Below are 26017 nucleotides of genomic sequence, written 5' to 3'. Positions count from 1 at the left end.
GTTATATTTGCACAGAATTTTCTTTGTTGTAGCTCTTTAGGAACAAATAACTCCTTAGGCCTGTTCTTTTCACAAGCTTAGCTGGGTGGGGTCTTGTCCTGAGGGCACCACTCTATTTATTCCACTAAGCATCTGGCCTTTCTTTTAAACTTCTCATTTCCTTGAGTACAAGACTGGGATCCAGCATTACGTTACATTTCCTGGTTCTCTTTTTCTTTTCAAACCGTGTGTTTTGTATTTCTTTTTGCCGTGCTTGCTCTTTTTCATTATAGATTTGCATAAGAGTGACGTTAATAACCACACGACACAGTCAATACTAGGCTGTCTCGAAAACTCCACTGCTAATGACAGTAGCCTAAAGCTCTTCCATTTTGTCTCCAGCAGACTTTTAGGACAAGAGCATAAAGCATCCACATTCCTTGCCACAATTCAACAAGAATGGTCTGTACTCTAGCCACTAATATTGTTATCATCTGAAACCTCTTCAGTTGGGCCTCTATATTTGCTCTCAACACTACTGTCTTCCAAGTTCCTACTAGGACAGCCCATTAACATTGCAGCATTCAATCAAATTTCTAGTCCAAAGTTCCAAGTATTAATAATCCTCCAAATAGCATGGTCAGGCCCATCACGGTAATACCTCAGTCCCTGGTATCAGCTTCTCTCTTAGTCACTGTTCTAGTGCTGTGATGAGACACCATGACCAAGGCAACTCATACAAGGAAGCATTTAATTGGGCATTTGCTTATGGTTTCAGAGAGTTAGTCCATAATCAGCATGGTGGCAAGTAGGCATGATGCTAGAGCAGAAACTGAGAGCTTGCATCCTGATCTACAAGCAGGAGGCAGAAATATGGCAAGAGAGAGGCTAGGCCTGGCTTGGGCTTTTGAAACCTCAAAGCCCACTCCCAGTGACACACCTCCTTCAAGAAAGCCACACCTCCTAATCCTTCCTAAATAGTTCCACTAACTGGGAATCAAGCATTTAAACATATAAGCCTATGGGGGCCATCTTGTCCAGACACCACACCCTCCTACAGGGAGTTAGGAGAATTTTCACTGTCCTGCTAGTGAGTTGATATTCTAGAGAAAAGATAACAGCTGTTTGTGTTTACTGTATCTTCTGCTGACTTGTCACTTGGCTTCAGCTTCCAAAATCATCCATTTCATTCAACCATTTCTGAGCTGGAACGGGTTGCTTGTTTATAGGACACCAATACTTCTTGATAGACTTCAGCTCCATGTTCTTTCCTACCAAACCTTTATGGACTGTCTGGAGCTTTGAAAATAAGAATGGACAGATGATAAGGAATGTAAGAAGAACCTATCATTTCAGAAGTGAAGTCCTCCTGCAGCCTGGCTGCTGAATCTGTGGCCTGTTTGTCATGATGCTGGCTTTTCTCACCAAGCCTAGATAACTGTCACAGCCCAGCCTTTATCAGCAACCCATCAACAATGCATTAGTTATCTTTCATGTTACTATGCAAATACCTGACAGAAGCAGCTCAGAGGAGGGAAGGTTTATGTCTCATGGCTCAGTCTGGCATGTTGGGGAAGGTGTGGCGGGGTGGATCAGTTTGCGTCACATGATCACAGCTTGATGGTTCTCTCCTTTGCCGTTCTATTCCATCTGCCCTGCCCACTACTGTGAGTTGGTGCTACCTGCATTTAGGACCTTTCACTCTCAGTTAATCCACTCTGGAGGTGCGAGGTAGAAGAGTGATATTCTCAATCACCCTTCTCAGAGACTCAGCATCAACCTCGGGCCTCCACGTACCCTGTACACATGCACACCCACCCATACCCATATATATGTGCTCACATACATACAAATACATGCATATACACATACATACTACACACACATATGAAAGTGGAAAAAAGAAAAATTTGTTCATATTTTTCTTTAGTGCTATCTTCTGTTCTGAGCCAATAGGCCACATTTGGGAAGGGTTTGCTCCATAAGACCTCTAAATAATTCTTAGCATGATTCAGAATGGAACCATTATCATTACTTCCTTCCCATGTATCACATGCTCAATTTCTCCCAGATGCTTGAACCAGAACTTGTATTGCCATAAAAAGGAAAGCCGCATGAAGAGCATATGGGTGAAATAGAAAATGTTTGAGGTTATTCGTGTATATTTTTAGTTCTCGTCATGGAGAAATCTCCATGACAATTTGGTAGTCTTATCTGGCATGCCTCTTGTGATTTAATATTCATATGATATGCATCTTAAACGACATAATATGCTTCTGAGAAGAAAGGAGTGCATTCCCTTGCTTAAGAATGCAAATTCTGCCAGGAAGTGTTTTCTCAGAACCAACCTATTCTCTCTGCCCAAGAAAGGCATTTTCTAAAAGGAAATATAGAAAGAGCCTTCTGTGTAAAGCGTGGATTTAGTACAGTGTAAATATCTTTCTGATTAGAATGAAGCTGATCATTTGTTCATTATTCCCATTGTTTTGGTGCCATTTTTAACACTGTCGTGATATCTGCATGTTTATCTAGCTAAGTCCCATTAAATTAGTGTTAAGTCAACTAACCCATTTTAAATGTAATAAAACTTCCCCACGTCATTCAGGCTTTAAAGTCCTAATTTTGAGTAGCCTTCAAATACTGTTTACCAGCTCCATCGCATTCAGACAGCAGTGAGACCACCTACAGCTTACAGTCCCATCAGTGACACACACTCATTACTAGGGGCTAAGGAGACGGCTCAGTGTCAAGTGGATCCCAGCACTCACTTAAAAAGCCATATGTGGCAGTGTATGACTGTAATCCTAACGCTGGTACGTGGAGACAGGAGGACCCTAGGAGCTCCCTGTCCAGCCAGTCCAACCAGTGAGCTCCAGGTTCAGTGAGAAATACTGTCTCATAAAATCAAGTGGACTGTGAAGGCACTCGACTCTGGCCTCCATATGTGCACCCACCCACATATTATCTGTGCATACATTCAGTGCACACCTGGAGAGCTTTTCATTACCATGTACTAAGAACTTTGCATGTATTATCTTAATTACTTACAGAAGTCCTGTGGAGTAAGTTCTTCATCCAGGATCACGAAGCTAGTAATCAGTACAACCATAATCCAATGGTGAAGCTTATGCCTTAAAGCACCAAGCCATTACCTCTGAAATCGGTGCCCATGGCATGGATTTTATTGGATTACTCTGCCTTGGAAAGGGCTTGCTGCTCCATAGAATAAGAGGAAATACAAGTCTGGGTGAATGGCTACTCTGGCTCTGTGAGGTGCAGTGGCCAGGCCAAGCCAGGTCCAGAAGTTTCCACAGGCAGGAATAGTAAGTGATGACTACCAGACCTGAGACAGTTTTCTCCTTCCAGTTGTCTCTGGAAGCTTCTGTTTTCCCTGACGTTGATTTTTTCTTTCACATGCTTCCCACCATCTTTCATTATAAATACAATCAGCCTAAAGTGGATGTGAGAAGAAAGCCCTGGAGGAGAAAGGCAGGCAAGGGGAAGGACAGGCCTCACTTTGCTTGTACTCCTGGGGGATTCGTGAGTCTTCTGTAAAAGCACCAGGCCTCTGAAGAAGCACAGGCTTTAGGGGCTAGGGAGGTGGTTCTCTTGGCAAAGCACTTGGCGCACAGGGATGAGGACCTGAGTCCGGATCCCCAACACACATGTAAAAGCAGGGTGCAGCAGCACACGTCGGTGACCCTGGCAACGGCCAGCAAGGGAGAGAGACAATGTGAAAAGTAAGGCAATCGGAACCCAGCATCAACCTGTCCTTTATGTGCACACACACATGCATAGTCATGTATAGACACCTGTGCACAATCACAACACAAACACACACCACACACCACACCTGCTCCCACCAGTGGAAGACCATGCTTACTAGAACCCATGCATGTTCCCAGAACTTTGAGTGTGAGCTGATCTCATTGTACTTTAGGACCTAACTGTTATATTTGCTTTCAAAAAATAGTAAGTTTGATAGGCAAGAGGATTATTACTATAAAAACTATGGAAAGCTTTGGTACTATTCAAAGAATGAGTTGCTAAAAATACCTTGCCATTGGATTTGAAGTAGATGAACAGGCCGGGCAAGAGTGGAGGAGCAAACTCTAGGTGTCTGCACTCAGATCTTCAGAAATAATCTTTCATTCTCACACTGCTTTAAAGAAACTAAGACAAACACTGTATCAAAACATTGAAGATCTGATTGACACACTGTGTAGACCGTTCCCAGAGGTGCAGACTCAATTCTCCATCGCCAGAAAGTTCCTGCGAGTTTTCCAGCAAGTGGCAAGAGGCTTAAACGTCAGGAAAACATATCTTAGGGTCTGTGTTTTAAGAGCAGTGGGGCTGGAGACATAGCTGAGATGGCAGAGTGTTTGCCTGGCTTGCACAAAGCCCCGGGTTGAGTGCACAGCGCTGTAAAACCAGGCATAGTGGTACATGCCTGTGACCACAGCAAGCCTGCCACCTCAGCACACAGGATAGAGGCTAGAAGGTCAGAAGTTCAAGGGCACCTTCAGCTGTGTAAAGAGTTTGGGGCTAGCTCAGGGAAAGACAGACAGAAAATAAGAGAGTGGGGTTATCAACAGATATCTACAATCCACTGTCTTATTGAGTATCTAGTTCACTGATAGAGAAAATTAGATTGGCAAACACTTGTGCAGTATTGAAATATGGCCATCTTATTAGATGTTACCTCCTAAAACAGCGATACTAAATCAGAGCATCTGTGGTCTTACCACACAGCATCTCGGGACCACTGACATAATTAGCAGAGTCAACTGAAGAACAAAAATGCAGTACACTTTGTGTAGAAATTAATAGGAATCTCAAGGTGGTGATGGTAGCAAAGTCTTCTGTGCATGTGGCCCTGGCAGGTGTGCAGGTGACGCGTCCACAGTGGCATTCTTCTGCCTTTTACATACTGGCAAATCAATAAGATTTTTTAAAGTTTCTCTTCATTATTATTATTTTTATTTTATTTTCACTGACGTTTTTACCTGCATGTATGTCTGTGTGGGGGTGTCAGAAGCCTTGGAACTGGGGTTCTTCACAGACTGTTGTGAGCTGCCTGTGGTGCTGGCACTGAACCTGGGTCCTCTGGAAGAGCAGCCAGTGCCCCTAACTGCTGAGCCATCTCTCCAGCCCTCGGATTACTTTTTTTAAGTTTAGTCTGGATTTTTTTTTTTTTAAGTTTAGTCTGTACTAGTTGATTCCCACAAATGTTCACCTGGTGAACTTGATCAAAGATTGTTTGTGTCATAAATCATTCCTTTACATTTTTATTTTATGTAGTGTGTGTGTGTGTGTGTGTGTGTGTGTGTGTGTGTGTGTGTGTGTGTGTGTGATATGTATGTGGTGGATGCACACATGCTACAGTGTAAATGTGGACATCAGAGGACAATTCTCAGGGCAATTTGGTACTCTCCTTGCATCACAGGATTTGAGGATTGAGCTCAGGTCATCAGGCTTGGAAGAATGCTTTTACCCTGAGTCATCATGCTGGCCCATAACTCAAACCTTTGACTAAAACAAACAAACAAAAAACCCCAAAACTGGCAAATAGCATTGATAATCTCTTTCTCTTTCTAGGTAACTTTTTTTTTTTTAACTCGCTGTCAGCAATTTAAAAGGTCTTTGTTCCTTCTGCCTGACCCATGCCTCCCAAGAATGACATTCATTATTCTATGAAGTGAATGATTGTGGATTGTTTAACTATGTTCTGTGAGCTAAAGAGATTGAGTTTCCACACTGAAAACAAAAACGGAACACGAGAGTGTATGTTAGGATTTTTAGGATACTACCTACATCAGGATAAATTTGTTTAGGGTAAATGGCTTAGAGTGAAATGCTCAAGATGCAAAATGTTACACATTTTGGCACAGGAAAGCTCAGGTTTTTACTGGGCTCAGATGAACTGAGATCCTGACAAAGGAGAAATAAACAAGGTGACCTCATCACACTGATTTGTTGGAAGATAAACATGTAAATGGTAAATAAATCCCGTGTACCATGACACCACCAGACAAATCTAAGTATGACGTATGACAAGCAGAAAGAAGAGATGAGATTAAATCCAGAATTAAAAATCAGTCCTGCACTAGCTAGAGAGGCCCTCTGTGGTTTGACATATCGAAGAACAAAAGCAGTAAATGATGTCATAATAAAACAGTAGAATGACTGTACCCAGGAAAGCCATACTTCTAAGCAACTCACAATTACCGATTTTATTAAATACATATGGCATGCATTTAGTTAGAATGTAACATTTACAACATGTATGTGTTACCTTGGTTTCCTGCTTGACTTTCCTCTAATGAGTTTATCTGGTAAAAACAGATGAGAACTAACAACAGGTGCAGGAGAAAGTCGTAGATGACATCTGTTTAGTGTGCACTTCTGAGTGAGCAGGGAGGCAGAAACACGAGCTAGGTTCCCTGATGTTGTTGTGTGGTGGTGTGTGTGTGTGTGTGCGTGTGTGTGTGTGTGTGTGTGTGTGTGTGTGTGTGTGTGTGTAGGGGGGGATAAGTTCCTGAAGCTACCCACCCTGTGGGGGAACAGCAGGAATCACAGACCTTTGTGTCTTTGGATTTGTTGCTCACATTTAAAATCTTTATCTTCCCATGGGCTTTTCACTGTGGCTCCACACTGGCTTCTCAGGAGGTACCCCACTTGCAGGAGGAAAGCTACCCTAAATGAGTTTCCTGGCTGCCCATAGCACAATAGTCACTGTCTAAAAAAGACCTTCTAAATTTGGGGAGACTTCATTCTGGGAGGGTGATGAAGCTTCATTATATTTGTATAATGACTGTTGAGCTGGTTCACAGCAGAAGATAGGTGTGAATGGTGAAAGACCACTTTCACGTCCCCTGAACAGACCAAAGGGTTCTGTTGTGATGCTGAATGCTGTGGGTCTGGGCAGCTATTTTCCACCTGGGAGATTTCTGGGAACTGGATCTTTAAATGAAAAATAATAAAAGGAAACAGGTTCCTGAAGTCTGTTAGACTTCCTGCTTGCCCGAAGTTTTATTAATCTAAGACTGATTACTTCCAGTTATCCACCAAGGAATGATAGAACTGCTGCGCCCCCTCCCCCTTTAGAGGAGAAAAACTGAACTTTATTAACATCCACTAAACTCTGACCCCACTTAGCTCCATGGTCATCCTGCAGGGCTAGACATCAAGACCCTTTTGGAAGGGGGTGTGAAGGCAATGTCTCAGTTACCCCAGTGAATAGGTCCGTTCAGCTGGGCCACCGCCTGTACTCCTGTACTGACATCCTCCCTCCGCCTTCCCTTCCCTTCCCTTCCCTCTCTTTTCCTCTGCTACTATTCTATCCCCACCCCAGAAGCTTTCTTCCTCCTCTTCCTTTCCGCTTCTCTCCAACTGAATGTTGTCTACATTCCAGAATCCAGGTGGGTTCTCCTGCCCGTGTCCTGGAGTTGTGTGGGATCCCCGTGTGGTATGAGAAGATGAAACACATCCGTTACCATCTCTTCACTTTTTCCTCCCACGCCCCTGCTGCCACAGGGGGCCCGCTAAGGTGATCCAAGCTTTCCCAATGCCGTCCTGTAGTCCCTGATGCAGCTTCTCTATGCTCTGTCCCTTGTAGGGAACGTGACGGGAAACAGCAATTCCACGTTCATCTCCAGCGGGCAGGTGATGAACTTCAAGGGCGACATCATCGTGGTGTACGTCAGCCAGACCTCGCAGGAAGGCCCGGGCCCTGCGGAGCCGGAGCCGGAGCCGGTGGGCCGCCCGGTGCAGGAGGAGACGCTGGCGAGCAGAGACTCCTTTGCAGGCACGGCTCCGCGCTTCCCCGACACGCACGCCACCGGGGCAGGGCTGCAGGAGCAAGGCGCTTCCCGGACGAAGGACGGGACATCGCGGCCAGTGCAGGAGCAGGGCGGGGTGCAGGCCTCACCCCGTACCCGGGGGTCGGGACAATGCGCAGAATGACCTGCTTGCCCTGGGCGCAGGGCACCATTGCCTTTCCCCAAACAGATGTGTTGTGGCTAGCCACTGCGCCCCTGTCACAGATGCGGGCCGCTGGCGTGGTGGTGGAGCCCACCTCTCACTTCCTCCTGTGCCTCTCTCCTCTGACTCCCACCACCCGGTGTCATTCAGTTTGCTCCCCGCCCTTTTTTTTTTTCAGTGTTGGTATCCTACCTTACTGAGGTCTGTACCCCAGCCCCGTATTTATATTTCACTTGCTTTTGTAGTGTGCTTCTCGATACTTTCTCCTTTTTCTTTCTATCTTGACTATTTAAGGGTTTTCATGACAATTCTGAAGGTGCTGTCTCCTTTACATTATTTTGCACTCTGTCCTACAGTGGTCTGGTGATGGCTTTTGCCAGTGTCCTCTAAGCACTTTCAGAAAAGGCCAGATGTGTAAAGCTGGGCAGTGAAGTGCAAGAAATGAGTAGAGAGACTTTTATTTTCTGGAAATATTCTGTGTCTCAATTTTTCTCAAAAGAAGGAAGGCCTCACCCCCAACAACAACAAGCAAGGTTGCCAGCCCGTATAGATCCTGGAGAACTAAGTTCAGGGTGTGGCCTTGTCTCCTACCTTTTTTGTTTGTTTGTTTGTTTTTTGCCAGGGTAACAGGTACTTGGCCACTAAATCTCAAGAAATCCTAGCTTTTGTGGTTTGGCATTCTTATTTTTAAATGATTAGCTGTCTAGAAAAGATGGAAAAGGTGAATAGGACATGGGGCCAAAGAAAAAAAGAAGGTTCCCCAGGAATTTCCAGAAAGAGTGAACAAAGTTGACATGCTAATTTGCATATCTCTTTCTGCATAAGAATGTCGGAAATGTGTTCAGGCAGTAGACCCTCTTTCCTTCCAAAGTATTTGTGCATGAGTAATTCAGCCTTGTGGAAGTAAAAAACAATCCTCCATGAGTGAGTGAGTGAGTGAGTGTGTGTGTGTGTGTGTGTGTGTGTCGCTCATGCATTTAAATCACAAACCAGGAGATCTAGAGAGAGGGTTTTGGTGAAGAAGACTAAAGAGTCTGAGTTCAATGCCCAGCCCCCTCCTGGGCTGCTCACAACTACTTTTAACTCCAGCTCCAGGGGATCCCATGTCCCGTCCCCCCCCCCCCCCCCCCCCCCCCCCCCCCCCCCGTCCTCCACAGGCAACTGGTGCATATACACACACAAAATAAATTACAAATCAAGTTTCCATGATGTGAATATAAAAAATTAATTATCCTCCAGGTGGTTTTCTTTTGGCCTGGGTCCTTTTGCAAGGAAGCAGTTTAAGACGGAAAGCAGCCACTGGGTGGTTTTTATCGTGAGTACTGGCTCTCAGATCCTGAGGAAAAGTGGGATCACTGAAGCAAATTTCACGGTTTTGTAATCTGGGGGGGTTAGAAGCATGTTGATAATGGTCACTGTACAGCCATGAATACCCAGCTGAACAGAAGGCCCATCTATCACTGGTTTCCTCCTCCCGACTGCAGTCTCCCTGGGGTCACAGCAGCTGATTGCGATTTTTAATGCAAAGGTAGAGAATGGCTCTGTAATTTATGGAGCTCTTTCACTAACATAAAGAACTGCAGAAGCCGGGCGGTGGTGGCGCACGCCTTTAATCCCAGCACTCGGGAGGCAGAGCCAGGCGGATCTCTGTGAGTTCGAGGCCAGCCTGGACTACCAAGTGAGTTCCAGGAAAGGCGCAAAGCTACACAGAGAAACCCTGTCTCGAAAAACCAAAAAAAAAAAAAAAGAACTGCAGAAAATAACTACAGTGTTGGAATGGTGCAGTGATGGAGTTCTGTTAGTATCCTTCCAAAGAGAGATGTTACTAAATTCAACAAAACCATTATACCTTTTGGTATGGGACGTATCAAATAAACTCCACAAAGTAGGATGCAGAGGTAAGAGGTGCACGCACATCCACCACGACTGTCACCTCTCTGCCCCCACTTCGCCTTTGTACTTCCATTTCCCCCGAACAAAGCCAATAATGACAGTTTAACATCGTTTTCCAACCCGAGATATCAAAAGGATGCTTCAGGGAAGTTAAAGTACTTTGAACCCCTAAAATCAAAAGTGCCACCGGCATTAAGAATCTACTTTGGGGGAGGGGTAACACAGTTCCCCACATTGATCCCTGCTAATGTTGTTATATTGGTTCAAAGAAAATCAAATGATAGGAAATACATAATGAAGATAGATATATGCATGTGTGTAGTCAAAATGTTTGTGACAAATATGAACAATATAATGAAAAAGTATTTCAATGTAAAGAGACTATTAAACCTTTATTTGTTCATAAAAGATTATTTTTCATGTCTTGTTAAAACAAAGATTACAAAAACTATGATCCAGCCAGGCGTGATGGCACACTCCTATTGCTCGAATCGTAAATCGGTCTTTTAATAAAAAACCCAGAGCCTGATATTGGGGTCAATGCTGAAAGATCACAGAGACAAAGGAACAAGCCACAGTCATGTGTCACCTCACCAACCCCACGAATCGTCTGGCTGAAATCCTCTGAGTCCTCAACTGAAAAGCCTCAGCCAATAGGCCTCTAGCTGAATGAGGTTCCTCACCTAAAAGGCTTCTAGTTCCTGTCTCCTCATGCCTTATATACCTTTCTCTACCCAGCCATTAAAGGCGTGTGTGCTTCCCAAGTACTGGGATTAAAGGTGTGTGCCACCACTGTCTGGCTCTGTTTCTCTCCTAGACTGAGTCAACCTCATGTAGTCCAGGGTGGCTTTGAATTCACAGAGATCCAGACAGATCTCTGTGTTCCCAGTGCTAGGATTAAAGGTGTGTGCCACTTCTGCCTGGCCTCTATGTTTAATCTAGTGGCTCATTCTGTTCTCTGATCTTCAGGCAAATTTTATGAGGGTACACAATATATCACCACACACTCCTTTAATCCCAACACAGAATCAGACGGATCTCTGTGAGTTCAAGGCCAAGGTGGTCTGATGTTGTTCCTAAGGATGCTGTCCACTTTGTAGCTTTAGACAGGATCTCTCACTGACCTGGAACTGGCTGATTCAGCTAGGCTGCCTAGTGAGTCAGCAAGCTCCCGAAATCCATTCTACAGCACTAAGATTACAAGCCCATGGTACCACATCTGGTTTCACAGGTGTCCTGCAGGTAGAACTCAGGTTCACATGCTTGTGTATACCAACTGAGCTATCTCCCCAGTTTTAAACCAACTCTTTGTGACATGCTTGGCAAAAGGGATGAACATGAGCAGAGGTCTGTCTTTAGTGGGAGAAATGAGTTGTTGAAATGTTTGTTCTTTGGTGGACTGATTGCATGTGACCTCCCACTCCATTGTCTATTGACTGTGAGGAGCTGTAGGGAGCACTAAATATGAGTTGTATAACTTGCTTTGCAGTTGGGGATAAAGGGCTGCTTTTATATAGGATGCTTTTAATGTTTGGGCCCTGAGGGGTGAGAGAAAGGAGATACAGAGAGCTGGAGACCCAGGACCTAAGTGGAGGGACTGCCAAAGGAAGCTGCTGGAAAGGGGTTGTCTGTGGACTTCCTGGGCCCTAGGGCAGTGATGATGAACAGGCTACCTCCCACTGCTAAAGCCATACCAGAAAAGAGGTGGGACTTGACACTGGATGATGGGAGTGTCCAGGGGTAGACTCAGCAAGAGTTTAGCTGACATCAGTGAAGCTGAGCTCAGTGAGTCCTGAAATCCTTGACAACAGACATATGGAAGCCACCCCAAGAAACTGCCTTTCCACATTCCTAAGGACCTCAGTGTCTATTGACACCCTCCGTCATGGTTTCCCATGGCTTTTCTGAGCCTGACCGTCTCTCTCTTTCTCCTTACCTACAGTTATCTGGGGTCATTGTTGGCCAAAAGTATACTTTCAATTCCTGTTAGTAAATTTAATATACAGAAATGCTTCTCAAGTTAAAGGAAATGAGAAAAAAACTTCAACAAGATTATCAATAGTACAGAAGGTAAAATCATCTGTCCTGTAACTTGTAGCTTCTTTCTGGCCAAAGAGCTGGTAACATGCTCGCTTTTGTCTATGTGATGGAACAGGCTGACATTTCCAATCAGGCCTCACTGAAGCTTCATCTCATGCACGTGCCGCACTTTCTGTTTGTGCTGCGGGGGAGACATCAGTCCAGAGGTGTGGGGGATGAAGTGCAGCCACACCCTATCCAAGTTTCCCACAGGTCTCTTGGTGTCCCTCTTGATAATTGACATCTTCTAGACTTGGAAGCCATGCATACTTCATGCCATTTCCTGAGTCAGACCACATACCTGGGTTGAGCTCTGCTACCCACCACAGACACCTATCCATTTCTGAAACTGGAACAAAGGGATACATCTTTCCATAAACAGTTGGCAAGACCATGACACCTGACCCAAATGCTGTCACCTGCTGCTGACATGTACATAGAAGTTATCTGCTTAATTTCATATTATCTTGTCCTGAGAGCCAACAGTTAAAATGGTCCCTATTGGTCTTTCTGTCATAGCTAAAGACCTGCAAGGAGAGTGAATACCCACATGAGGCTGAAAGACTGTGTTGTTTTCATATAAGTTTTCACTCCAAGTTCAGGAAGAATAATAAATTGGCCATCAGCTCAGAAGAGGTTATACTAGCGAACCAAATCACTATGTGAGGGCATTAGAGTCCAACCAAAGCTTCCAGTGTGTGTTGGGATTCTGGATAAAGTGCTTACCTTGCATGCATGAGTCCCATCCCCAGAACCTATGTAGAATAAAGCCAGAAGTGTGCTCTTGTTATCATAGGGCTGGGGAGGCAGAGACAGGCCAAACCCTGAAATCAATGGTCAGCCAGCCTCGCCTACCTGGTAAGTTCAGACTTCAAATGAAAGACCCAGCCTTAGAAAGGTAGACAGCCCCTGGAGAATGGTATCAAAACATCCTCTTACACACACACCCCACAACCCCTATACAAAGCTGTCACTGTACCTAAGCTCTTGGTCTCCCGAGAGCAAGGAGGCAGGATGCAAAAGCTTGGTGAACACAAAAATTACGAGAAAACCCACATTCTCATGATGAGGTTCTTGAAGGCTACCTTCAGGGGCAGAGGAGTGGCACAGATTCATTTTCACTGATTTTTGTGATCTATTTCAATGGCTAAGAAGTTGTGAAAATTCATATTTAAGGCTTTTATTTACCACATCTGTGGAAAATAACATTTTTAACATCAGCTTTCTGTAGAGTTTTTTATATGGAAATGAGCACATTCTTTTTAGTTATAGCCTTATGAGTTCTGACAAAGTGTGGTTGTGTGCTTAGCACCATTGCAAACAAGATGCAGGATGTTTTCAGCACCCCTGCACCCTATCTCCCTTGAGTGAGACCCCCTGCCTGTCCCATGCCACTGACAACCCCGTGCTCTCTGTTCCTGCACTTTTACTATGGATGGGTGTAGCCGGAAGCCATTTGAGCTGGACTTCTTCCAAACAGTGCTGCTGCAAGCCATCCAAGTTGATATAAGCTTTTGTATGGCTAGACATTTACTCACTGACATTTAAAGTTCTTTTCTGTTGGAGACAATTACCAATAATTGTCTAACTTTAAAAACTGTTGTGGACATGGAATGGGATTTCATTTCTCTTGGGTAAGCATCAGGAGTGAGATAGTGATGTCACATGGCCATTGCATTCTACTTTTTAAGAAATCTCAAACTGTTTTCCGGTGTCTATAGGATTTGGCATTCCCATCAGCAACAATGAGAGGCTGGTTGCTCCACATTCTCCTTAGCACTTACATTGTCAGCCCTTTGGGGGTTTGTTTTTATACTAGTCATTCTAATTGACATATTGCATCTGAGTATGTTCTAACTTGCAGGCTTGGACTTGGTGTATTTTCATGTGCTTGCCCTGCCTGGCCATCTTTATCCCTAAACTGGGTGAAGTGTGTTCAGATCTTTAAGCTGTGCTGACTTGTTTTCCTGCTGACTTTGTGTGTGTTTGTGCATCGTGCCAGCCGAGCTATCTCTCCAGCCCTTCTTGGTAACCTTTGAAAGTCATCTTATTTACTGAATACAAAAGTATATGTTTGTAAAACTGGTATATTTTTTTTATTGATAAAAAAATTTCAGTCATTTTCTCCTCCCCCAGTTCCTCTCCAATCCTACCAAGCCAACTTTGTGTTCTCCAGAAAAAATCAAAACAAGGAGCTGGAGAGATGGCTCCGTGGTTAAGAGCACTCGCTGCTCTTCCAGATGTCTAGAGTTCAATTCCCAGCACCCTCTTCTGGCATAAAGGTATACATGCAGATAGAGCACTCATATACATACATACATACATACATACATACATACATACATACATACATAAATAAATCTTTTTTTTTTTTTTTTTTAAAAAAAGGATGAAAAGTAAAAATCCTTCCTGGACCAAAACAGTCCTTTGAGGCTGGAGGGATGGCTCAGTGGTTAAGAGCAGAACTCTTTCAGAAAACTGGGGTTCAATTCCCAGAACCCACAGGGCAGCTCACAGCTGTCTGTAACTCCAGTTCCAGGGGACCCGACACCCACGGCAAAACACCAATGCACATAAGATAAAAATAAATAACTTTTAAAAAAGATTTTAAAAAATCAAAACAAACAAGCAAAAGACCAATAAAACAAAAAATGTCCAAACAAAGCAAAATGAGTAAAAAAAAAAAAAAAGCCCACAAAAATGCCACTGAGTTTGTTTTGTGTTGGGCAGTTGCTCCTGGGCATGGGCCTGCCCTGGAGTGTGGTTGATGTACCTACTGAGACGCCACTGGAGAAAACTGATTTTCCCTTTGCCAGTGGGTATCAATGTCAAAAGGCTCCCTGGTTAGCGGGGGAACCCGTGTCCATTTCCTCCTCTCACTGCTGGGACCCCAGTGTGGCTTCAACCTGTGCAGGCCCGTGCATGCTTCCACAGCTGCGGCGACTTCATGCGTGCATCAGTCCTGTCGTATCTGGAAGACACCGTCTCCTTGGAGTCATGCTTTGGCTTTTACAATCTTTCTACATCTTCTTTCACATAGTTCCCTGAGCCCTGAGGGAGGTATTTGAGGAACTTCACATTCAGGAAAAAGTACTCCACAGCCTTTCACTCTCTGCACACTGTCCGTTGTGAGTCTCCATGCTGATTCCCTCTACTGCAGAAAGAAACTTCTCGGTGTGGATGGGTTGAGTGATCTGTGGGTATAGCAATATGTCACCAGGAGTCATTTCAATGCTATGTTCCTTTAGCAAATATTAGTATAAAGTTTCTCCCTAGGCAGGTGACCTATCTAGTCTCAGGTTCTTGGCCACTTTTGCAGTGCTGGTTTAGCAGTGGTTGGTTTCTTCCATCAAATCTGTGCCTCTTGTACCAGTATAGCTGCAGGCAGGTCACGGTTGAGATCACAGGACTAGTAGCTGGGTAATACTGATGATTGGCTTTCTTCTCCAGTAGCCTCTAGAGCATCTTCCAATACCGTGAATGCTTGTCAGGAGGGGTGAAGCTAGTTAGTTCAGCTTCTCTGTGTTTAATGAGACATGTAAGGGTTGTGTTCGGCAGTAGGGTCTTACCATCAGGTTGCAGAGAACAACTAACAGCCTTGGCAACAGCTGTGATGTTTTTGTTTATATGTTACTTGGTCTTTATCCCTTGTAGCTTTTAATGTCCTCTCTATGTTCTATAATTTAGTGTTTTGATTATTATGTGTCATGAGTAGTTTCTTTTCTGGTCCTGTCTATTTGGTGTTTTGTATGCTTCTTGTTTCTTGATAGACACCTCCTTCTTTAGAGTGAACAATTTTTCTACTATCATTTTGTTGAAAATATATCCCTCGTCTTTGACCTGGATTTCTTCTCTTCCTTCTATCTCTATAATCCATAGTTTTGGTATTTTCATAGTGTCTCAGATTTTCTGGATATTTTTGCCTGAGTTTTTTCTTTTTAGATTAACCATTTGCTTTGACTGCTACCCATTCCTTCCACTTGTATTCAGTGCCTGAGATTCTCTCTTCCTTGTCTCGTACTCTGTTGGTGAGACTCTGAGGGTTTTGTTTGACATCGAAAGTTTTTCAATTCTGGTTTTATTTCAGTTTGGTTTTTTTTAGTGATTCTGTTTCTACTTTCATGTCTTAATATGTTTTCATAATTGTATTACACTGTTTATGCTTTCATAGACTTCATTGAGGGACTTATGTCCTCCTTAAGGTCCTCGAGCATACTCGTAATTGCTATTTTGAAGTCCTTCTCTTGTGTTTCAGCTAAATTGCAGTGATTGCAGTCTATTGCAGTGGGGTTGCTGGCTTTCTGGAGGAGGCATGTTGTCTTGACCGATCACATTTGTGTTTTTATGCCAGGATCTCAGCATCTGGAATTGCAATACTTTAAGTGTTTCTTGGTGTAGTTATCTGGTCTTGTCTTTGGTGGTGGGTGCTCTGTTCTTTGGCTTCTGTCACCTATTCTGGATCCTAGGTAAGTGTGGTGGCTACAGGTCCCTTGTAGAGAGTGCTACAAGGTCTGTGGGTCAGTGAATGCCACAGAGGGATGGAGATGGACCAGAAGGAAAGGCTGAAGGAAAGAGCTAGGGCGCCCAGGGTCTGCACCCAGAGGCAGAGTTGCCAGGGAATCAAAACTTGTCCATTTTGGAGACAAAGAAACCATGGGAAAAGCAAATTCAAGGGTTTTAGTACATTTTGAAAACGTTCACTATTAGGAAAAACAAAAACTTTACAATTTTTTATTCTTTAGAAATTTATGTTCCAGGATGCATGCTCCAGTAGGTTATTTTTTTAGAGTAAATATTTTCACAATTAAACCTCTTTTCACAGCCTAGAGCTCTGCTTGCTCTGTGGAATTGCACAGGCTGTAACCATCTCTGAGACATGGAACTCACCCTTCTCAGAGACCCATCTGTTTGTGGTGACCTGTGAGTTTGTAACGAACATGTTGATATAAAAGTCTTTTGTTGGTCAATGAAGCATGACATGTCCTTTTATGATTTTCTCATTTCACTGTTCCATATATTGATAGTAATATAATAATAAGATTGTGATAGATGAAGGAAAAATAAAATTAAATCCAAATGGTATCTCTAAACCTGAAAATGGACAAAGTGAGTGGCCTTGGTCTCAGTTTTGATACCATGAGAAAGCTTGTTGGTCACATAGATCTGAAAGTAGTTGATTCTCATAGGCCTGAGACATAAGGGGAGATTCTGTATCCTGTCAAAAAACAAAAAAAAAAAAAAAAAAAAAAACCAGAAAAACAACAACACCACCATAGTTGCCACCTTGGTCTGCAGAGATAGTGTGGGGGGATGTGGAGAGCAGACTGTATGCAAAGCCAGGAGTCCTCACTCAAGAGGGTCCCTAGGCCAGGCTTGGTTGTGCATGACTTTACCAGTACTCAGGACACAGAGTTAGATGAATCCCCATAGGTTTGAGGCCAGCCTGATCTACACAGGGAGTTCCAGGACAGCAAGGGCTACATAGAGAGACCCTGTCTAAAAAAAGAGCTTCAGGCCACCACTGACAGGCCACCCCTGACTCAGCTTGGCAGACCATGGCAGATCAGTGAGGTCAGTGGGGTTGTAGCTCTGGAGGCCAGGCCTCCCCTTGGCTGCAGGTAAGTGTCCATGCAGGTCTAGTGATAAGAAGGTGCTCAGCAGAGACCAGAGGCCACAGTTGGAGGACAGCTGTGGTCATCAGTCTTTCTTTGCCTTCTGGGCATTTAAAAGGAGAACATGTGCCCTGTGGACTTAGCAAGGGTTCTGATGACTAGAACAGAAGCATTAGATATGAGTGATGCCATATCTGCAGGCTCTGTGCTTACAGGAAAACTGAAGAAGTGAAGTAGACCGGGCCAGAGATGGGCAGATGAGAGGAAAGGAAGGATCAGAACATTCTGCATATGGTCACAGCACTGCTCCCAAGAGTATGTATTGTTTTCTTCTGTTGTTGAAGAGAAGGTTTCTATTGTAGACACGAGGGAGAGAACATCCAGAGGCATCTGGAAGAGTCCACAGCAGGGAGAGAAAACAGTAGACTGAACATGGCCGGCAGACTGAACTGCGCCATGAGAGGAGAGAGAGGGGGAGAGTGAGAGACAAACAGGGCAAGAAAGGGACCCAAAGAGAGACAAAAGAACCAAGAGAGCCAAGAGAGCCAAGAGCAAGAGTGTGTGTTCTTGAAAATATAAAATGAGAATGAAACCCATCATATCATTCCCGCCTCAAATTCCATCACTCTCCACTGCCTTTGGAACACAGACCAAACTATACAGTATGCATGTGACTCTTCACCCATGGCTACATCTCACCCAACTCCCCTCACTGTCCATGGCATTGGTCTTCTCTCCCACCTCAGGAGAAATGCCATTTTCTCTGATTACAGTCTTCTTCATCAGATAAATCCAAAGGTCAGACACTTTGCAGGGCATCCACCTTCTCTCCCACAGACCAGATCAGGACCATTACAGAGCACAGTGATGCAGGAACTTTCCCTTCACAAAATGAATTCCAGATTATAATGGTAAGTTCATATGTTAGAGCACCACACACCGGCCACCACAGCAGATCCAGCAGTCACCACATTCAGCAGGCCCCTCAGCACTCCATATATGTCAATGTTCAGTCAATACATGATGAATGACTGAATGCAAATGATATTCCAAAGCCTTCAGCAATGCTCTCCAACTCCTCTATAGGTTGGATAAAAAATGTTCCGCAAAGGCCTATGTGTTCAAAGTTGGGTCCTCACACAGTGACATTGAGGTGACTTCATCACAATGGTGCTAACTTCATTAGCAGATTAATCCACTTTGAGTTCATAGCTGAGTGGATTATTGGGAGGATGTGATCACTCAGGGCATGCTATTAAAGGGTAAATCTTGTTTCTACTCTTTCCCAGAGATCATGACATAAGCATATCCTATCCACCACATTCACCTACCACCATCATAATATGCTTTGCTTCCAGTTCAAATCAATGAAGCCAACCAGCTGTGGCCCAAGACCTCGGAACCACAGGTCAAAAAAGCTCCCAGTGAGCTTGTTTATTCCAGGGATTTTGTCATAGTGATGGAATCTGACAATCTCGTTGACTGGTTGAGGTCCCCAGCATATGGTTTCTCATTGAGTATCACACACTGACCAAAGTTCACTCACAGCCACAATGGTTTGAAGGAAAGATTTGAGAGCTGAATGACCAGGTCAGCGAATGAAAACAAAAACTAAAGAGGTCTCATGCAGGTGAGGGCAAGGCGGTGTCTGCAAAGAAGATAACACAGGGCACACTGAAACATAAGATGATTGCAAGATCCTTTAAGACAAAACAAGCAGTGAGCTGACAGACGGGGGTCCCGGCCTGCCCCATCACTGCCGCTCCTGAGTTCCCACATGGAGCGTTTTAGGTCAGAAGGACTACGACTGTGATCATTCTAGAAAGCTGTTCATGGGAACAGTTCTATCCCAGGAGATCTCCAAAAGGCCCAAAAGGAAAGCGAGAACCAGGGACACTTCAGGGGACAAGAAATGCCAACACAAGACAAGCCAAAGTCACCTGAAAGGAGGGAACCTCAACTGAGAAAATGCTCCATAAAGTCGGGTTGTAGGCAGGTCTGTAAGGCGTTTTCCCAGTTAATGATTGATGGGGGAGGGTCCAGCCTGTTGTGGGTAGAGTCATCCCTGGGCTGGTGGTCCTAGGTTCTATAAGAAAGCAGGCTGAGCAAACCATGAAGAGCAAGCCAGTCAGCAGCACCCCTCCATGGCCTCTGCTTTAGCTCCTGCCTGCAGGTTCCTGTCCTGACTTCCTTCAATGATGAACAGTAATGTGAAAGTGTAAACCAAATAAACCCTTTCTTCCCCAAACCTTTGCTTTGGTCATGGTGTTTCATCACAGCAATAGAAACCATATCTAAGACTGGAAATAAAAGAAAATCAACAACAACAGAAAAAAAAAAAAAAACAATCTTGGACTACAGACAAGGACTCCTGACGATTGCTCTCAAAATTCATTTCTATAAAAAGATGATATAGATTTCCCCTTTTTCAGCACCCAGGTCAAGTGTGGGTCCATGTGCAATAACAAAAGGGGCATGGCCCTGCTCGTAACACCTGAGAGGTGTTGACCTGTTACTGCATGCTGCTGGCTGTGTGCTTTGGGGCCTTGTGGACTTCTGAAGAGCTATCACATGTGAAGAACAGCCACAAGAAAAGAGCTCTTTAAAATCAAGAAAACAAATACAAGCCTAGTGGTTGCCTGAGTAACCCATTGTACCCAAGCATACATGGTTGATGTGGACAGTGGGCAGATGTCCACAGTATGGAGAACATCTACCAAACGCTGTAGTCGACCATGGGACTCTGTCACCCACAGGCACTATCTCACACTCAAGCAGGCAAAGGAGCCATAGAGTGGATGGTATCTTACAAAGCAGAGGAGGAACTGTCCCCCTCCTCCATAGATATGCCTTCCCCAAGCCTGTTTATATCAAGCGTTTTATTTTATTTTTTGTTTTATTGAGACAAGATCTCACTATGTAGCTTTGACTGGCCTGGTACTCAGCTATGTAGACCAGGCTGGCCTCAAATGTATATAGATCTGCCTGGTTTTGCTTCCTGAGCTCTGGGATTAAAGGTGTGTGTCACCACATCTGGTACATGAGGCCTTCTAGCGAAAGCTTAGCATTGCAATAATACCCACGAGGTCTCAAAATGACTCATTTTTAAAAAATCACTTTTACTGAGTCAGTATCATTTACATATAGTAAAATTTGCCTTTTTAAGGTCTGCACTTCTGTGGATTCTGACTAATATATGGAGTTCTAGCAGCACCAAGGCAAGAGAGGACATTCCATCACTGCAGAACGCTCTTTCCTGCTCCCTGGTAGTCAGCTGACTCCTCTACCTCCACACCTGGCAGTAGTGTTCTGTTCTCTGTTTCTGTGGCTTGGCTTTGCCCATGCTCTTCAGATAGAATGTGGCCGCCTGGGCCTGGCTCTTTTCACTTAATGCAGTGTGTATTTTTTGCATGTTATCTCTTACTTGTGTCAGTTTTATTACCTAGCAGTGTTGTTTGAGGTCAGTTTGCTCCCCTCACCCTGGCCTCATTGTGTGGTTTGTTTATCTGTTCATGAGTCTGGCTGCATTAGGGTTACTTCAGTTTAAGGTGCTTATAACAAGACTGTATGCTTCAGTGCGGGCAGGTGTGCCCAAGAGTAGGAACAATGGATTTTTTGCTCTGGTCCTTCGAGCTGCCAGAACAACATGCCACAGTCTGGGTGCATATTTTTGTTTGCTTGTTTCATAAAACTGAAGTTAAAAAAATTATCTAATGAAAGTTAAATTTTCTAGTAACTACATCTGAAATTTAAATTTCTGTACTCAAATTTCACTCAGTGGTTTATAAGCAATAAAAATTTATTTCTCGCAGTTCTAGAGTCTGGAAAGTTGTCTTAGTCAGGGTTTTATTGCTGTAAAGGGACACCATGACCATAACAACTCTTGTAAAGGAAAACATTTAATTGAGGCTGGCTTAAAGTTTGGAGTTTAAGTTCATTATTGTCTTGGTGGGAAGCATGGCAGCATGCAGGCAGATATGGTGCTGGAGATGTAGCTGAAAGTTCTACATCCAAATTGGCAGGCAACAGGAGGAGAATGATATTGGGCCTGGCTTGGCCTTCTGAAACCCCAAAGTCCACCACCAGTGTGGTGGTTTGAAAGAAAATGGCCCCCAAAAGGAAGTGACACTATTAGGAGATGTGGCCTTGTTGGAGTAGGTATGGCCTTCTTGGAGTAGGTGCGGCCTTGTTGAAGGAAGTGTGTCACTACGGGGGTGGGCTTTGAGTCCTCCTATCAATCTTCTCTCAGAATCACAGTCCACTTCCTGTTTCCTTCTGATCATGATGTAGCCAGCACCATGTCTGCCTGCACACCACTATGCTTCCCACCGTGATAATAATGGACTGAACCTTTGAAACTGTAAGCTACCACAATTACATGTTTTCCTTTATAAGAGTTGCCATGGTCATGGTGTCTCTTCACAGCAATAGAAACCCTAACTAAGATACCCAGTGACATATTTTCTCCAACAAGGCCACACTGTTGTAGGATGTCTTTCTGTACACTGTGAATTTGTGTTGCTCTGATTGGTTGATAAATAAAGCTGTTTGGCCGATGGCAAGGCAGAATTAGGTGATGCATTCGAACTGAAGAGACAGAAGAAGAAAGGAGAGTGGGGGAAACTTCTCCTGCAAACCGCCGCCAGGAGAAGCAAGATGTGAATGTATCCGTAAGCCACAAAGCTAAGTGGCAAGACATAGATTAATAGAAATGGGTTGAGTTAAGTTATAAGAGCTAGCTAATAAGAAGCTTGAGCCAGAGGCCATGCAGTGTGTAACTAATATAAGCCTCTGAGTAATTATTTTATAAGCGGCTGCAGGACCTTGTATGGAAGAGATTTGTCTGGACCTCAGGGCTGGGCAAGACCACAGAAACATCCGGCTATATCACACCTACTCCAAAAAGGCTACACCTTCCAATAGTGCCACTTCCTACGAGCTTGTGGGGCCCATTTTGATTCAAACCACCGCAGAAGTCCAAGACAGGATACATAGGATTGAGTGCGTTGTTTGGGCTGGGTAGGGTGATTGGGTTGGTTGGGTTGGGACCATACAGTGCTCCTGTGGGTCACAGACTGTGCAGCTCTTGCTGTGTCCTCACACAATGAAAGGAACCAGGTTATCCCATCAGGCCTGCTTCATAGGGGCACTAATCCCATTCATAGTCCAGTCATCTCATAATCCAGTCATTTCCCCAAGGCCCCACTTTCTGATACCATCACTCACCTTGGGGTGAGGTTTCAACTGGAAATTTGGGGGGTTCAAACATCCAGCAAGGTTTACAATAGCCATGCAGGAGAGGTCTGATTGCCCCATATCCTCCCAGCAACTGGAAATTTCTATAAACGACTGAAAACAGCCATCACAGTTGCTAATGATGGGTGGAGCTGGTTTCGTTTTGTCTCCTAGAAGTGAGGAAGCATAGAAATGGGCTTCAGAGCAATCTAAAGAAATGAGTAAAGAGATAAAGTATTCTTTGGGGTAATTCGTGGAACTGTGCCCTTAAGTGACATCTTTTTCCTTCTTGTTAGTCTTCCACACAATATCCTTGTTACACCACTAGATAGGATAGCAACTGATCCAGAGTATTTTTAAACATTTAAATTAGGCTGTTTTTTCATTAACAGGAAATGTTCCACTTCCTTAATACTGCTTTGAAAAAACTAAATGAAGATTCCTGTGCTCTGGGGAAAAACAAAGCCATGATTAGAACAATGGCAAACTGGGGCTGGTCTCATTTCTCTTCTAGGAAATGGCTTGTTTTTGTTTTAAGTTATCTGTCTATATGATACATTATCTGCTTTTAAAATGACATATGGACAATCAGCACAGTGAGTTGCCTCAAATTTCCCTCCAGCTCCCTCAGAGCCTAAACAAACCGATTCTGTGTTTCAGTCAGTACAGGCATATTACCAAGTAATTTTAAATAATTAGCATTGACCCAAATGTAGCATAATTAGAGAATTATCTTGGTAACAAAAATAATTCTGTAAATCAATCTGAAGACTAATGCTCACAGCTCGAAGCACGGCCTCTTTGGAGCATCGTTCCACAGTTCTTCATTAGCCTGGGAAATTGAAAATAAAATGAAAACATATTCAGCAATAGTGTGACAACGAATGATTCTGAGGAGGCCAGCTGCCCTGGGCAGGGTTCTTCCACCCTCCCTGACCTGCTGCCCAGTGAACAAAACGACAAAAAATCAGACTTTACAAATGAAGACTAGGCTTTTCTGTGAGGATTTCAGCTCACTGTCTCAACCCAAACTGTGGAGTGTCTGGAGTACTAGGTCGAGCAAGGCCTTTGGGTTTATTCTCCCCAGTGTGGCCTCTTGAAGTGTTGAGTAGCTGAAAGGCTCTGCGGGGAGTAAGGACAGCTTATTTGTCAGCTCAGTTAGGAGCTGCTGAAGAGCCCTACAGATTGAAGGCAGAAGACGAGAGCTGTACAAAAGGCTAAACTAGTCACTGTCTCCACTGAGGTTCCAGAAAACTGACCCATTTCCTCAGTGGCTGACCCCAGCAGGGGAGACAATCAACAGGCAGAAGCCCCTGCTGTGTGAGCCTGACAAGGTGAGTGTACACCCAGAAAAACTTGTAAAAGGATACAGCCATGCAAGCCCACGATCCCATCACCCCTGCAGCAAGAGATGAGACACAGAGGCAGGAGACCCCCGCCCCCCAGGCTCAAGGGCCAGCTACCTGGTGCGTGCATCTTCTAAAAAGGGTTGAAGGCAATGAACCGAGATTGTTCTCTGATCTCCACACATGTGTACAGCATGCATGCCCCTGATGCAAACATGTGCACAAATCATAAACACAAACATACACTAAACAAATATTTTTTTTTTTTTTCGTTTTTCGAGACAGGGTTTCTCTGTGTAGCTTTGCGCCTTTCCTGGGACTCGCTTGGTAGCCCAGGCTGGCCTCGAACTCACAGAGATCCACCTGGCTCTGCCTCCCGAGTGCTGGGATTAAAGGCGTGCGCCACCACCGCCCGGCCTAAACAAATATTTTAAAAAGAGGAATAACAGAACGATGGGATGGAACCAACATTTTCTTAAGCAACTACTATGTGCTCATTTGAGCACTAGAATCTGTTTCGTGAATCTTCACATGTAATCTTATAGAGGGCTACCAAGAAAGCTGTGGAACCAAGGGTCGGACAGGTAAAGTGAGCCATGGTTCCAGTCAAGGTGTCAGACCCAAAGTTCTTCCAGATGTGCTTAACTCCAGCATTTATGGTCTTCCCAACACTCCACAGTTGCCTCCCCAACAATCAGAAAGAGCCCTCTAAAAAGGCTTCCCTCACTAGAGTTCCCAGGAAAATTCAAGATGGCCCAATGGATTTTCAGAAGAACAACCGCTACATTTTTAGTATTTTTATGTTGCGAATATTATAAAATAAAACAATTTCTCATTCCTCTGAGCTCTAGACTGATCTGGTCTTCATACTTTGATTTACTAAGCCAGCCTAGCCCTCCTTCATGCACTCTGGCCACATGGTGGAGACTTCCATATCCTAAGTCTGTTCTTCCTTGTGTAGTCATTAATAATTAAATCTTGCCATGGCATTTTCTTGGGTGGTGGCCACGAGGAAGGGTTCTAAGGAAGGGTCCACTTGGGCACCGTCAGGAAAATACCAAGCACTTCCTTCTTTAGGGTCATTAACTATAACGGAACTGGAAACACTGGGCTGGCGGGTACATTTCCACATAGTTGTGTGTGTTTAGATCAGAACTTTCCAGGGAGCTGGGGAGATTGCTCGGAGAGCTAAGTGCCTGCTGTATGAGCACGGTATCCTAAGCTCTGATTCCAGCTCCCACGTGAAGGGTAGGCATTGCTGCAGGCTCCTGTGATCCCAGCACTCAGGGCAGAGACAGGCAGACCCCAGGGTCTCCTGACCAGACAGTTGTGGGCAAAACAGCAAACTTCGCATTCAGTGAAGAGGTTCTGTCTCAAAAACTAGGGTGGAAAGTAACTGAGGAAGACAGCTGTGTTGACCTTTGGTCTCCACATGTGCACACATACACATAAACCAGAGAGAGAGAGAGACAGACAGAGAGACAGAGAGACAGAGAGACAGAGACAGAGAGACAGAGAGAGAACAAAGAAAGAAACAGATTACCAGTATATGTTTTGTGGAGTCATCACCCATGAGCTATTTATTTTGTGGTATCAATAAATTTGGGACCAGTCCCCAGGTTCCTTCTGAGAGAGCTTTTGAGACACTTTAATGTTTGTTTTTATTTGAGGGAGGCCACGGTATAGAGTCGAGTCAGGAGGACTCAGCTGCCCACACACTGATAACTTTGGTGTGTAAATTAGGAGAGCTATCAGCTCTTTGGGCTGGACAGGCTGCCCTTTTCACCACCCTGAGATGTCATTCCTCGGCTGCCGGGCCGGCTCTTCCATATTGATCGTAGAGGTCAGAGGACAACCTGGAGGGGTCACTTTTCTCCCTCGGCCTTGTGG

The 26017-nt window shown here is 44.4% G+C and overlaps 1 protein-coding gene across 5 annotated transcripts in view; it reads left to right on the top strand.

Moving 5' to 3' along the window:
* Positions 1-8735, top strand: part of Tnfrsf11a (TNF receptor superfamily member 11a) — a 64329-nt gene extending 55594 nt beyond the window's left edge. For all 5 annotated transcript variants that reach the window (XM_052736480.1, XM_052736481.1, XM_052736479.1 and 2 more), the window contains one exon: positions 7598-8735. In XM_052736480.1, coding sequence (XP_052592440.1) covers positions 7598-7944 — 347 coding nt within the window. In that variant the 3' untranslated portion in view covers positions 7945-8735. The remainder of the gene's footprint in view (positions 1-7597) is intronic.
* Positions 8736-26017: the final 17282 nt, after the last annotated feature.

This window comes from Peromyscus californicus, unplaced genomic scaffold, assembly GCF_007827085.1.
Source record: "Peromyscus californicus insignis strain IS unplaced genomic scaffold, ASM782708v3 Scaffold_14__1_contigs__length_90479793_seg_1, whole genome shotgun sequence".
NCBI lineage: Eukaryota > Metazoa > Chordata > Mammalia > Rodentia > Cricetidae > Peromyscus > Peromyscus californicus.
This window is presented reverse-complemented; position numbering and strand designations above follow the sequence as displayed.